At 35.6% G+C, this 15,755-nt stretch overlaps 1 protein-coding gene across 1 annotated transcript in view; it reads left to right on the top strand.

The window, feature by feature from the left end:
* PRKAR2A (protein kinase cAMP-dependent type II regulatory subunit alpha) overlaps window positions 1-15,755 on the top strand; it is a 69,279-nt gene that overhangs the window by 20,533 nt on the left and 32,991 nt on the right. The window contains exon 2 of the mRNA XM_069812029.1: window positions 5,290-5,325. Within this exon, the coding sequence (XP_069668130.1) occupies window positions 5,290-5,325 (36 nt within the window). The remainder of the gene's footprint in view (window positions 1-5,289; window positions 5,326-15,755) is intronic.

The raw sequence follows: 15,755 nt of genomic DNA, 5'->3' as shown, positions 1-15,755 counted from the left end.
TCACTGATTTCTGCTCATTTGCTTTAATAAAGCCTGTGCTCTACGATCTCTGAGTACTACACTATGGAATTTATGCAACCTATTACAAACTTTGCTCCGTCTTTCATCAGGAAACCTTCAAAAAATTGTTGAGTTGATTAGAGTGTTAAACAAAAGATCTGTATTGAAATTTTGTGTGCATGATAGCTTAACTTAGTTTGCTGCTATAAATTGCATCCAGTATCAGAAACAATCAGCATGTGGGGATTTTTTCCCCCCAGTTGTAATTAGGAAGTGTTCACAGGTGCTAGTAAAAAGCAGAGTCCTTGTTGAGGAAGAGAAATAAAGTTTTCGAGGTATCCAGTACAGAGTGGTAACATCTAGTACTCTAAGCCCATGCCTGGAATGCCAGTTCTTCGTTTGTCCATGAATTTTTTCCTGTGACCCTGAACTGATCTTTTGAGTTTTATTTATCCTTTCTGTAAGAATTCAATGTTCTTAGTATGTGTAACAAGAGAATAGCAATAGCTGGGAGAATGATTGTTGTAATTTTTCCGTTCATTTCAAGCTTTAGCATCCTCTGTAACTGTACAATGCTTATGAGTAGTATAGCGAAATAATTTACACTATTATGGTAGTAGTGTAACATTTAAAAAGCTTGCTAGTGTTTTTTGCCAGTCACTTTTCAGTACACTGACAAAGAAAGGATCCCACGCACTGTAGGAAAAGCATTCTTTTAGTTCTAATTTGTAAAGTTGGAGAGCAATTTCACTGTCACTTGTTTGGCTTAAATACTTTAATTGTTGGTTTGGTTTTGAAAGCAGGGGTAAAAAAAAGGTAATATCTGTGTCCTCTTTCTTTTCTATACTTTTTTACCTATGGGGCTGAGACAGAACTCTTGTAAGTCAAGCATGGTAAGCCAAAATCCAGCATCAGATACTTCAAAGAAAATCTCAGTGCCAAAGCAAACTGAAGAATATTGGAGAAATTCCTGTTTTTTCACTTTTGGAAAGTATTTAAAAAATAATAACAAAATCTGTATTAAAAAAAAAATAATCTGTTTGAAGTCAGTGGTTCCCAGCATTATCGCATACCAGTCTCTGTTTCTGAAATTTATATCCCTAATTTTTCAAGTGAGAAAACCAAATTGAATGGAGCCACTAACAAGTGGTAGTATAGCTGCATGGCAGTAGTGCTGTTTGATGTAAGGTATACTTGTGAATTTAACTAATGGAATGTACAATACTGATTTACTGCAAATTATTAAAATAATTTTTATTAAATAAATGGAATGACATACCTCTACTTTGAGGAAGAAAGGTTGTGCAGTCTTTTATTAGTGACTATGTATGTGACTAATTTTTGCATAGTTAGCTGATTGAAGATATTGTAAAATATTTTTGAAATTGGGAAGCTGAGCACCTTTATAGCATTGTTTCTTCTTTGAGTGTTTATGATATGTATGTGGGATTCATATATATATATATATATATTTGAATGAATGCCCACTATTTTGGTTTTTTATTTTTTCCTCTTTTTTCCCCCATGCAGGAAAAAGAGAATGATAAGTGAGGTTAAGTGATACTAACATAAAGCTGATAACTACTTATTAAATAAGTATTTGATTTAAACTAGAGAACAGACTGGGTCTAGAAACTGCAATTGTAAATAAAAAAGAATCCTACAGCCAGAAACCTGTAATTTTTTCAATCTGAAACAGCCCCTGTTAAGCGTTCTATCTAGTGCTTAATGCAGTCTGTGCCTCAGGATGGTATGGAGAATACACACATGTTCAGCAGACATTTCTGACTTTTCTTGAACAATGGAGTAGGATTGCTGTCCTGAGTCAGTTCTGGCAAAACTGTGGAATGCACAGCTTGGTCTGCCTTTCCACTGCTGGTGTCACTTGCCTTTGGCTGCCAGGGAGGAAATTGAGCTGTTTTGATCTCTTCTGGTACAATGGTTTAGTATACCTCAGTTTTTGTTGTGTTTACCCAATTACTGGGTCTTGGCTCCCATAAGCCAAGTAAAAGCAGGGACTGTGCCAAAGGTATGAGACATTTTGAACGTGAATGTTGCTGCATCTGAGGTTTTGACATAATGGAGAGTTTGCAATGCAATCATCTTGCAGCAAAATCTTTTAATTTCATTATAATTTCTTCATTTAATGTATAACTGACCTGAGACATGGCTCATTGGTGTGCAGGAGGGAAATTCTAAATGTAGGTACAAAAAAAAAAAGAATTGTGTCCTGTTTCAAAGCAGCAATTTCTTTTTATTGTTGAAGATACCAGCTCTACTGAGTGGTACCAGGTTGGTGTGCTGGATTCAGTGTATTCCTGTTACAGTGTAGGCAGAGGTGTGCTCTAATGGCTGTGCTGGTGTAAGAGGTTACTATTAGTGTATCCATCTCTTGCTTTAAATTAGATGCCCTTTAGTGTTCAGTCTAGGAAATAGGCTGGGTTAACCGTAAATGTATTATTCCCTTCCGCCCCATCTAATTTTTTGGAATCTGTCCACAGACTAATCTAGGTGTATGTGGGACCTTCAGGAGTTGTTCTCTCAGCTGTCCTTGATGCCAGGCTTTTCTCTGTGTACTTCAAATGACAAAACACAAGGATACCATAGGAGTGGATATACTGTCTGTGCAATACTGAAAATAGTCATAAACAAGGAGAGCTTTTCATTGGTAAGCCAGAACAAAAGAAAATGCTTATCTTCTGCAGTAAGAAATGTCAGATTTTACCTCTTTAGCATAAAAATAGTCATCTTCTGACAACATATAAAAGTGAACCTGAAATTTTGTACGTGTTAAAACTGTCACTGGTGTAAGGAAAGCAAACTATCATTTTAATCTTAAAAGCTTTGTGGAGGCAGAATAATAGTGCTGTCTTAACTGTCCTTAAAAGGTTATGTTTTTCTCATTTTTAACACTGTGGAAAGCATGATGCTGTTTTGATGACACTGAACACTGCTATGGGATAAAATAACCAGGATTCTAAAAGAAGACATAGTCTTTGAAATGTGGATTTTTTTTCTATGGTACCCAACGTATGCCAGAGTTTCCTGTAGTATATTAATGCTGTTCAAAGATGTTAAAATGTTACTCTTAAACAGGAGTAAGAAATGAGTGTAGTAGTCGAAAGGTGGAGAAGAAGGTCTGCATGGTTCAGTTCCTGAAATAAAATCATGTATTTACTTATGGTGTTGATTAGAAATATCTGAATCCATATATGAGAGTAGTTAAATATTTAATTGAAACTGTAATGACCTAGATGAGGTGCTTTTACTGCAAACTTATAAAATTATGTTTTGAATTTAGTATTTATCTTGTAATAAATCACTTTGTAGCAGGAACTGAACTACTTGGTTTTGGTCCTGTTGTTCTTCAGTATCTTAGAACTCGTAGGCATCTGTCTGTGTCACTAGTTAAGAAAGTAGTTAGTTTCCCTGTTTCTTAAGGTCCAAATTTGCTTGCCAACTTTGAGTAGTTACTCAGTTAAACTAGCTCAATAAGCTAGAGATAAGAATGAATGTACTGTTGCAGGGTAGATTAATGTCTAGAGCAGTATTCTGTCACCACTGCTGGCCACAGGCAGGCCCATGTGAAAAAGTTAAAAACAGGGCAAAATGTATGAACATTTTCAGTTCAGAGAGTTGTATGAGTTTGTTTAATAAACCAGAACGGATCTCTGTTCCAAATGCCTGTCTCCCCTTAAGTGATATAAACTTCTTGCATCCATAGTGTCCTTTGACAAGTGAAATACATGCTGCCCTTACTTGCAGGAAGGGTTGCTACTGTCAAAAAGTGCTTAAAGATTTGAAAATAAAGTTTCTTGAATTCCTAGGTTTATCATTCAGTGGTTTTGAACCTCTTCAAGCTTGATGTATGAAACACTGTGTCAATGTTATTTTTCTAAGGATTATGCTGTGTTATAGAAGTTTAGGTATTGATCTAAATTGCAAAATAGAAAATAATCTTGCTTTTAATTCTTAGCTTCTTGTTAAGCTAAGCATTGTCTCCTTGTTGATAGATTTGGCTGAAAACTATGGATTTAGCCTGATTATTTTTCCCCCCAACCTCTTCTTTATTCTGATTTCCTTTATCATTACAAAAGAATACACAGTAATAACTCTGATAGTCTTTTTTTTTTCCTGGTATTAGCTATGTGTTTTAATACAGACACGGTGGTTGTAAACATGTTCAGAAGAACCTGAGTTCTTGTGTATTTGCTTAGGAAAGCATTGTTCTTCATCTTCTGATGGTGCTGAGATACTCAAAAGTTTCTAATTTGTAAGAAATTATGGGATTATTAAGGTTTTGGTACCATGTGTTTAATAAATCTGGCTCTGTGATGCACATGCCTTAATGTGGTATAAAGGCTCATCTGATTCCTAAATGTTTAAAGAATGGAATAGAAAGGTCACTGGTTGTATCGGGGGAAAAAATGTAATTATCAGTTGAGGGGGAGAGGAACGGGAAAGCATGGAGCATTCAGAATAAAATTACTTCAGTTATTAGTGGTGAAGAGGAACATGGTGTTTTGGTGGTGTTCTGGGTCAAGTTTTACAGGTTGATTGCTTTTTGTGTTGAGACTGCAGCAACTCACAAAGACAGTAACTGGGTTACAGTGAAAGGGGGAAAGGATACTAAAGGTTGGCTTAATGTCGAAATGAATGTGAATAGTGAGTGTCAGGAAGTTCATCCCAAATTAGAGATAAAGTTCAAATACCTTCTATACCTAACAGCATGAACAAAGCAGCAATGAAACAGTGGATCCTCCATCTCAGAATTTAAATGTGTGCCCTTATGGAAGATAGCCTTGGTCAAGGATAGATGACGAGTTAGTATGGGAGCACTGCCTGAACAGTTACATGGCTTGTGTAGGAGTGTAGAATGGTTTAGCTATTAAGTTCCATCAGCTTTTGATCTGTATTAAGTAGGTATAGCTAACTTAAAGTGCTTGAATGTTTTGTAATAATGCTAAGTAAAGTGGTCTGGGAATTGATGATAGGTTAAGATTGGGTAACCTCTGTACAGGTATATTTTTTTCAGAATTGGGTAAAAAAACCCCAAAACTGCTTACCCTCCACCTTAGCATGTAATCACCTTTTGGAATATCAAGTTTTAACATTGCATAAAGACTTATTGGCTGGCAAGTAAGTGGATGAAAGCTTTATATTGAAGCTTTTTTAAAAAAGAGATTTGTATGGGATTTGTGTCATAAAAATATCATGATTATTTAAGATGATGACTTTGAATTGGTAATAATAAATAGCATTTGTAATTTTGATTTGTTTATTTTGCAGCTCCAGTTGTTAACCGATACAACAGGAGAGTATCAGGTATGATTTCCTTTTAAGAATTTAATGTTTCTGAAAAAGTTTTGAAATCTGTATTTGACTAAAGGAATTACATTAAAAATTACTTTACTCTTCATCACTGCCTTATTTCTCATACTTCTACCAGTATTTTTATTTGAAATAATGAGAATTGTTTCTTAATTCACTGTAGAAACCAGTGGGCAATACGTTGAGAGCAGTTTAGAAAACAGTTCTGTGGGTGATCACAGACTATTGAAGCAACTTCAGCAGTAGTAATGATTCTGTCCAGAAAAACTTCCCAGAACTTTTATGCAACATAATAATTATGGCAAAGGCTTGCTCTGCAGTGAATTGAAAAAGTGGCAGCTTCTTTCTGCTGGAATACATCTAATCTTCCATGTTACGAAGAAGTTTATCTCTGGTTAGAATACAGAAATATGGGGATGGGGAGCGTCCCCTGTTTGTTTTAGCCCCTTGCTTGTGCAACTGATATTTAAAGTTGTTGGAAATGTGTCTGTTCACTTGTTCTGGAGATGCAGATTATACTTTTTTGTTTGTTTGTTTTCTATCTTAACCAAGATTAAATGCTTTAATGAGTAGCTTTTATTCCCAACAAATTATTTTTGAACAGTATCACGTCAACAAAATGTTATGTGTAGATGAGAAGGTATTGTATTATTTTTTTCATTTGAGGTGCAGTGTGGATTGCTTTGCATGTTACTTTTTTTTCTTCTGATATTTAATTGTAGCATTTAGCTGATCTAGAAAGTCATTATGGTTCTGGTTTGAAAAATGTCTTTATAAAAATGCCAGTGTGTTCAGGGTGTTCTCTCTAGCTTTCAGTTCAAGTCTACTCAGTTTGTAACTTTTGTATATGATCTCACACGTTCTTTGTTATGATAGTTACGGTGGGGCATTGTTGATAGTATGGTATTTGTGGTATATAAATATAAAGGAGATAAATACATGTTTAATTTTATGTGCAAAATGTCCTTATACCCATGCAGTTCAGTTGCTTTACTACTAGTTGCTTGGGTATGATTAAGGGTATGACTGTGTATTTATGCCACTACATATAAGTAATTGTGAGTATAATGAGAACTCTTAAAAATTGACTGTGCTGGTAGTTTTGGTATGTTATTACATGAGAAATTTAGGCAAGACAAAACTGTATCTTGAATAACGGAGTTTGATAGTAAATATTGGAAGCCATACATTGTAGAGTATCTTAATCTGGAGAGTCCCAAGACATTTTCATTTCTCTGCTAAACTAGTCCATCCTGCAACCTTCTGATGGAGTAAAATCTTACAAATGAGAAGTGGCTGCATCTCAGAATTAAGTTTAAATAAAGGCTGCATTGTTCCTGAAGTTAAAAAGTTGAACCTTAATCAGAGGGTAGTTGTAATCTTCTTGAATCTTCAATACCGAAATGTAGTATTGGTACTGAGCTACTCTTAGTTAAAAAACAGGTTCCTTCATTGAAGGGGTCTAAAGGTTAATGTGAACAAGTAAAGAGCAAATGTAAAATTGAATTGCTGACTTACGCAATTGGATTAAGGAGGACTGTTTAGATGCTTAATAACACTGCTGCTCCAAGAAGAGCTAGAATAATTCAGAGTGTACAGTACATGTTAGAATTGTCATGGAGACAAACATTAATAGAATATGTACATTTTACTACTGTGTGTTAAATACTTTTCACAATTTAAAAAACCCCCTTTTTCCTCCACTTTCTCTATATATACACACTGTACAGGTCATGATCAGTGTAGGATTTGTTAAAATGCGAAAGAGATGCAAACAGCATCCATGCATATACAAGGAGACCCCATTTTCTTTCTCTTGGCAGGAGAAGCACAGAAACCTACTGGTTTGGGGTGGTGGGGAGTTGTTTGGTGGTTGTGTTTTTTGCACTCTGTACCTGCTGTGTCTGTCAAGAAGTTACCCAAACAGGAAGAAAACTGGCAGGATTCTCATAGGTTATTGAACTCAGCCCCCTGCTATCATAGGCAACCACATTTTATAATTCCTTGCATAAAATGAGTGACTGATTTGTTGGTTTTGGTGCTCTGAATTTGATTTTATTTCCTTGTTAGATGTGTTAGGTTTTAAGAAACTCTTCGTTCTGCAATTTTTACAAGTTTTCTTTTTTTTTTGTTAATAAACCAACAAATAACAACAAATAACAAACCAACATTGCATTATGGATTACTCAGTGTACTATCTAAATATATCTGGTTTTAACTAATGAAGTAAAGCAGAACAAACCATGGAGAAGAAAAGCTGACACACAATTTTTTGTAATTGCATTTTGTGTATTCTTTTCTGGTCTTCTGAATAGAAGAACTCTCTGCTAGTTTGTGTTGAACCTTCTCAGTCCTACCGGTGATTGTCACGTTTCCAGTGCACTGTACATTTGTAAGGGGGGTAAAGAGCAGCGCTAAATTATTTGCTGGTATCAAGATTTATATGCACAAAATTGTAGATTTACAGTACTCTGGCTGAACAAATAGGAGAATAATTTCAAAACTAACATTGGCCATATTGAAGAAAAGACTTAAAATTCAAGCAAGAATTCTTTTTTTTTTCTTTTACGCATTTGGCTGCCTAGGGAATTATGGCATTGCTCTCATTGTTCAGTAGGTCAAGAATGAAAGTTAGAAAAAATGCACTTCTAATTAAAGGAAAAGATGACAAAGTAATTGTCTACAGTATACATACAGTTTAGGACAGGCTAATAATTGTTCTGGTAAAGAATTCAACTAGATATATATTCTTGGAGACTTAACAATTATTTATGACCCTTTCTTACACATAGCAGTTAGAGAATCTCTTTTAAATTGCTTTATTAATGTCCTTAATATTACATTTGGAGTGTTTACTTCTGGTCAGTTGTGATTAGCTGCCTGAAGATAACAGCATGATCATGATTCCCTTGGTGGACTAATGCAAATTCTAAGGATGCATAAAGCTATAGAAAAACCCTGTTGTAATGATTACTGAATTTTCATTTAGGTGTTTATTTTTAGTTATGAAACATCTAAACCTGGGGCTCTTGACTGTACTGGCAAATATTGTTTTAATGATTGTAAATATTTGGTTGTCATTCGTTAAGACTTACTCAAAATACGAGTCTTCTGACACATGGTGAGAATTGGTCAGGAAGTTTATTTTTGCATTTTTTTAAAACTTCGAGCAAATTAGTTTACTTCTAGCTTATGCAGTACCTCAGTAAAATACTTCAAGAAATCAGGATTTAAGAAAACTGCTTGACAAATAGTAATCTATTACAAAGGTCAAGCTGACCTTGTACATTAAAACGTATCTTGTTTATAGTCTTTTTGTCCAAAAGAGGAATGAATTTTATTCTACATTTCTCAAATCATTGACTGAAAGTGATGATACTGCTTTCATATCCCCTAAGTGATAGTAGCACATTCTCACATACTGCTTCTTTCTCACCCTGTAGTACTGAGAACATGGGGTTTCATTCTGCTTGCTTGTGCTCCCCATTTCTGCAACATTTGCTACTTACTCGTCTCCTAGGCTGATGTGTTGCTTGAGGGGGAGGGATAGTGTTGGCTTGCTTGGCATTAAACTCTTCCAAGCGATTCGACAGCTATAAAGGCTCTGCAGGGAATCCCATTTGCTTCTTGACCAGAGAAACATGGTTTTGTGTGCTGGTCAGAGATTCAGCCAGCAAAGCAGGGGTCTGTGGGTGGGATAGTGAGAAACTCCACAGACTGTGCAGGAGGATCATCCTGGAAAAGGGGGCCTTATCTAATCACGTTCACAGAATTATTTATAGAAGTGCAGAGTGGTAAAGTAGTGTTCTCATGAAGAGAAACAGCCTTTTCCAGGAAATGCTAGGAGGGAGAAAGATAAATGAGAGCTTGACGTTCCCCTAGAAACTTATCTAATAAATAGATTACTTGTGTGTAGCGGGTTTGGCCATGTAACATGTTGAGGTTCCTCAGCGTGCACACAAACCCCAAGCGTTGTGTTGGTCAGTTCTTTATTTGTATACAAGCTGGTGGCTGGTGAAAATAGTCCTCTCTTTCCAAAATCATAAGCTATCCCTATGTAGAAACTAAAAAGAAAAAAAACAACACCAAAAACCAAACAACCCACTGATTTTAAAATCTCCTAGCTATAGGATGCCATAGACTGTGGTGCCATGGGCAATTTCAGTGTAAATTACCCAGCAGAACAGTTGTCTTGCTGCTGCTTTAAGTTAATTAGCAATGGCTGAGCCTTCTGCTAGTGTGAGTAACTCATGTTATGAGGCTTGCTGACTGACTCAGTCTGCCCAAGCTTGGTTTGAATGGCCTGAAAACCATACAGATTCCTTCCTCCCAAAACTTGGACTGTGTTGAAATTCATACTTGCTTGATTATGTTTCTTGATCTTCCTCCAAGCATAGGGCCTCCTGACGAACGTTGTTAGTCGCTCTTCTGTAGTGAAAGAGACTGCAGAGAATACCAGTGAGTATCTCAGCCCTCGGTTAGTGACTACAGGGTGCAGGGAGGTGGGAGAAATAAGTGATACCTCCTTCCTAAAGTAATAATATCAAAGCTATTTCAAAACTAGAGGGAAGAGAGTGTTGGTATTTGTCCCACTATAACAACTGATATGTGACATTGAAGAGAATTTTTCTCTGATGAATGAATGAAAGTTAATTGTGGTTTTGGAAAGAAGAGTGTGACGCCCACTACAGTCTCACTTGGGCATAGTTTCTCTTCTTCTAGTTTTAGCATGTTTCGGAAAAGTAAAGGTTTTTGGTAGATTTATGTATTGCCATTTCTAGACAACTTTGATTCATTCCACAGAACACCCACTCTCCAGCAGACTTGCTGACTTCTTCATGGGATAGAAAAAAATCTGACAAAAATATGACACCCATACCATAGGCATGTGGCAGAAAGTTTTCGTCTGTTTTCTCTAATTATTTCTGTTTATCTGAGTGACCTTGTATAATTTATCTCTCTTGTATGTTCCTGTACTCCCTCCTTAATCTTCTTTTGGCCTCTGTGGGATAGGAATGAGATTACAGTTTTCACATTCACCAACTGTATAAGCAAAATAATTGAATTATATAATCTAGGGAAGCAATATATGATCGTTACTTCCCTAGTATTTTTATACCAGCAAAGTAACATGACTGTCATGTTTTTTAATATAAAAAGTAATCAAATGAGCAAGACTTGCTTCAGTTAGTACCTTTGGTAGGGCAGCTTTCATCAGAGACTCAGTGAAGTGAGAAGGATCAAATCTGCTGTCCCTCCAATCAGGTGTTATCCCTCTCCTAAGATATGATTGCTGAATAAATGTTTACATATGTAGAGGATAATTTTGTTTGAATGTTACTGAATCATGTCTTCCTGTGTATAGTGAACATTAACATTGTTAGGGACAGTGAAATTTAACACTGTCAGTGTACCCAACAAATGTTGGGTTTGCAATCAGTATTTTCGATCTTTTGCAATCTCTAGCAATCTGACAGTATGGTTGGCTTTTTTTGATTTTTTTGTTTGTTTGTTTTGTTTTAATCCATCTTCAGATAACATTTTAACATGCTATTTTTAGAGGGTGTAGGTATAGAATTTTGTATTGAATAATGTTTAAATCGATGTCCCCTGACAGTTTCTGGCTTTTTCTTTCCTCATAAGATGAAATTCCGTAAGAGGCCTGTATGACCACTGGGTCTTCAAACTCACTGGTTCTTCGCCATTTTGACTATGGGGGCCTTTTAACCTTGAACACTTCATTCTTCTGGCTCCTACCAAAGATGAGCAATCATCTCATGAAGTAGATATGTTAAAGTCTGATATCTCTCTGGGCTTTCTAGTGAGATACAGCATTTTCTTCACACCCTGGCAAGTTGAGATGTCAGGATATGATAATATTATGCATAGTAAAATCTTTTTAGTAGCTTTTAGCCTTTTAAAATGACAGCTTTAAAAAAAAAATTTCTAAGAAAGCTTTTATATGAATTATTGCCATGCAACATGTTAGTGTTTGGTAAAGAATACTGTTTTGGGATCCTGTTAAATTAGGACATCTAAATCATAGCAATGAAGCAAGAAACAACACTTTTTTTGGGAGGTTGTTTTGAGTATTTTCTCTTGCAGGATACTGTGCTACTTCAGTGATAAAATCTCATCACTTCAAATCATCAAATGAGGAAGACTGAGTGACTGACTTTCTCTGTGCCATTCTCTTTGCTTTCAACTTACCAGACTGTGATTATTAGAGGATGACTTGAAAATCATGATCTGGTTTCTTCTTTTGCAGCTACTATATGAATTTCTACATTAATTATTCACCGTTTTACAAAACTGATGGCATAATAACTTCTGCTGAAAGGTTTTCAGGCAGATGATAAATTGTAAGAGAATTTTGAATTAAAAAATTCACACTTTTACTAATGGCACAAACAGTTTTTCGGTTTCAGCAACCTGATGCTTCTATCATTTTTTGCTAGCCCTAATGATTGCAAAACTGATATCATAACTAGAGTGAAAACAATTCATTTTGAAAAATGTTGATATGAGCGAAAGCCAAGTGTGTGGGTTGACAGATGAAAGTGGTGATAAATTGTGTGGGAGCTCTCCTGTAGGAAAGTGCCTGAATCATTATTCGTTAAACAAAAAAAACCCCACTTGTTTTCTCTGTTTGCAATATTGGGACTTACTTAAAAATTCTTGGCATGTAATTGGCATTAAATGAATAATGAAAAGCTTATTTTTGGAAATTAACAGTCGTGACTTCACAATTACTTGGATTTCACACTGTTGTGAATAATTCTGCTTTTAATTGCTAGATTTTTTTGTGGCATGAAGAGAAATACAACACTCAGTGAGCATCCTTATTTAAAACTTAAGTCAGTGCAATACCTGGTCAGACAAAATCTGATCCAATCCACTCTATGCAAATATAAGTGCTACAGTGGAGTAGAATTCATTCAGTTTTCCTCTTTTTTAATTTATTCGTTCTAAATAATTGTTCATGCTTATAGTGTTAGATAACAATCAGAAGTTGTTCATCAGAGGTCAAATATTTTAACTCAAATTAGTCCTTATTATTAATTGGGAGAATAAGGTATAGCTATGCATGTTTATTAAGCAATTAATGCAGTAAGGGCTAGTTTTCAAAAGTAGTCAGGTGGCAAAAGGTGCAGGTGATTAACTTTCATTAATTCTTTTACATTAAAGATCTCTAAAAAGCCTACATAAATGCTAGTCCATATCTTCAGATACATAAATACTTTTGAAAATATCAGCCTTCAGGTGATTTTTTTTTTTTTAAATAAAATTTCATTCTCTCACTTTTTGATGGGTTGGAATTTAATTTTTTTTTTTTTGAGGCATGATGGAAAAGAGGAGAACAGCTTTTTTTTTTTTTTCCTTTTGTTTGGAATCCAAACTGATTTTTAACATGTGAATTAAAGCCCAAATGAAAATATCCCCATGAAAAAACCATGAAAAACAACATGGTTTGTTGTGCACAAAAAACTGAAAGTAAACACACTGGAGGAAATCTCAAAATGTATGTCACGATACAGGCTAAAAAGGCAGTTTTACACTTAGTGCAAAACATGGTGCTGTGATGTATATATGTGGAGTGACCTTGGGTGTTACATGTGCTTTGTGTTTTTATTGTGAATAAATCAGGCAGCACTTTATCCCTTTTTCAATATGAAGTTTTACACAAAGTCGTAGATGTTATGCTTTTATACTGATCAATACACTCATGGAAAGTTTAGGTTGCTGTCACTTAAGATTAAATGTGGAATGGATTGAATAGTCAGTGTAGAACAGAAAAGTTTAAATGTACCTGATTTAAATATGAAAGGACATCCCATGTATTTTCAGAAACTTTGCTCAGTCATTTTTAACACTAGAACACCTTGATGAGACTGTGTACTCCAAATAATGCAAAGCTTTAGTCAGCATGCTAAAAAAACTAGCTACGGGGAATATAATGGGTTTAAAGCAATCTCAGTTATGAATTGCTGTGAGCACTTTTATAGTGCTCTCATTTAAAGAGAGACTTAAATCAAGGCTTGACTTTGAGAGATGGCTTCTGCATGGCTTGTGCATGGCTGCCTGAAGTACTTACCTGATTTGAATTAGTGTGTCTGAATGTATGTTTTTCCTATGTTTCCAAAATTTGGGATAGGAAGGAATGTAATCTTCTTTAACTCATTTATCTTTTGTAACGGAAAAACACAGAACTAAGTGGTTACAAATAAAGCACACAAGTTCTAACTGATGAAGTTCTGCCTAATATTAGTCTTTTGCCAGACTACTTCAGCCATGGCTTTCCTGTAAACCAAATCTGTTTGTTCAGTGAGCCACTAAAGTTGAGAGTTGACTCATCCTGAAGATGAGTTGCATCAAGTCAAACAGTTACGCCTTCCCCATTACTAGCAATCACCAGGGCATCTGAGTTGCTGAGTAGCTGCACAGAAGTGGGGGTAGCTGGTGGGTTTTTCTTCAAAGACAGTAGGTTTCACGTTCCCTGCTTTGCTTACGTGCCAGGACAGGAAGCAGTCATTTCAGAGCACAGGGACCTGGGTGCTTCCACATCATTGCTCTGCACACAGTCTTTTTGTGTCAAAGCCATGCTGGTCTTGTATTTTTCCCTGTCGCTACAGGTAAATAGGCATTACTTGTTCCATGAGGGGTAATCTGATTTTTAATCTATTTGGACATTCTCTAGAAATCTTAAAAAATCTTATCTAAGTTGTTGAACCATTAATTTCAGAAATGCCTTCTAACACTTTGACATCCTTCAATTCTCTGTCAGGATAGATGTCAGAAAGATGTGGGTAATTTTTATTGCTAAATATCTGCTCTCCTCTAACACGCAAATGCTTCAGTGCACTTTTCCCAAGATGCTCGTGGTTCTTTTAAAATATTATGCACCTTATTGCAGGTTTAGCAATTCATGTATCAGAACTGCAAGTAAAAAAAAGAAAGAAAGCAAGCCTTGGTCTGGAAACTGAAAGAGAATTTCTTATTTCTAGAATGGAAAAACACCTTTTCTGTTTTATTCCTCAGCTAGAATATCTTTTTTATCTACTGTTTGCAACTAAAAGCCTCTAAGATAAATGCCCTTTTTTTTGGAAGGTATGTATTTGAGCCATTCCTTGGAACTTGGGGTGTTTTGATGTAAATTGAATGTAAAATGAACATTCTCCATGCTGTTTTTAACTGAGATAAAGTAGAGCTGTGTTTGTCAGGCACGTAAACATTATTGGTGCTTAATTTCTGGTTTTATCTGCCTTGCTTGTGTAACCATTTAGAAATGTGGTAAGATTTATGTGATGGGCAAGATTTATGTGATGGACTAAAACAGAAGATCATTAAAGCAGAAGCCTTCCTTCTACAATTGTGAATATGGGTGCTCTGAAATAGTAGTAGCATCATGTTTTCCAGGAGACCTTTTTTTATGGATGACTATCTCATCAGTAAGGCTCTCTTAGAAGGCTTGAACAAGGTCAGCAGCATGTTTATCCATTTCAGTCTTCTGATTTCTTAACTTGCAAGAATAAAGCTTGCTTCATTTGAATTTCTCAGGCTGTACCGCACAGAATAAAAAAGTCTAATTCTAAAATACTCTGCTGCCATTTTAAGATTTTTGTTTAAATGTAGTGAAGGGAGTTGGAAACAGAAGTAGTAAATTGTAAATTACTGTTTAAGGTCAAAGGGACAATATTTTGGACTTGGTTGTGACCATGTCAGAGCTGTGAAATCCTTTGATGCTGCCACATGGAAAGCTTTCTTATTTTTAATTAGTTCTCTACCATGATGGAAAGCTTTTTGTTGTTTTTATTTTTTCACACAGACTCACCTCTTACTTGCAAGCTCCAGAGCACACTAGTGTCTGATGGGATAGTGGGCTCTACTGTTACGAATAGAGACATGGAAGCCAAAAGTGCAAGAGCTGTAGTTGTGGCTTAGCAGATGATTTCTGTGAAATCAGGTAATCTTGTCCCTTGGCTTTTCCAGCTGTACAGGACAGACACTACTTGCAGAGTGCTGTATTTTATCTACAGAGTGCTTTCACTAATTTCTGTAAATTGTAGGATATCATATTTTCAATAATTACAGTCTAGGAATTATGTAGAATTATTGGAGTCTATGCACAAATGTGTATTTAGATGATCTAGAAGCATTTTATTCAGTTATTTTTGCCAGTGTTTTACTCTATGAAACAAAGTAACCTCATGACCTTATTCTTATTCTCCAGCACCTGGCTTCTGTGAGGTGGGAGGGTATGACTCTTTAACCACTTGTGAGCACGTGAAGTGGAAGGACAAGCTAACTCATACATAAAGGCATTAAGTAAAAGTTGTGCCTCTGTATAATTAAACAGCCAACTACATAAAGCAAATACAATTATAAATAGCTGTTGGTTTAATAAAAAAAAAAGAAAAAAAAAA

This window comes from Haliaeetus albicilla, chromosome 24, assembly GCF_947461875.1.
Source record: "Haliaeetus albicilla chromosome 24, bHalAlb1.1, whole genome shotgun sequence".
NCBI classification, from domain to species: domain Eukaryota; kingdom Metazoa; phylum Chordata; class Aves; order Accipitriformes; family Accipitridae; genus Haliaeetus; species Haliaeetus albicilla.
This window is presented reverse-complemented; position numbering and strand designations above follow the sequence as displayed.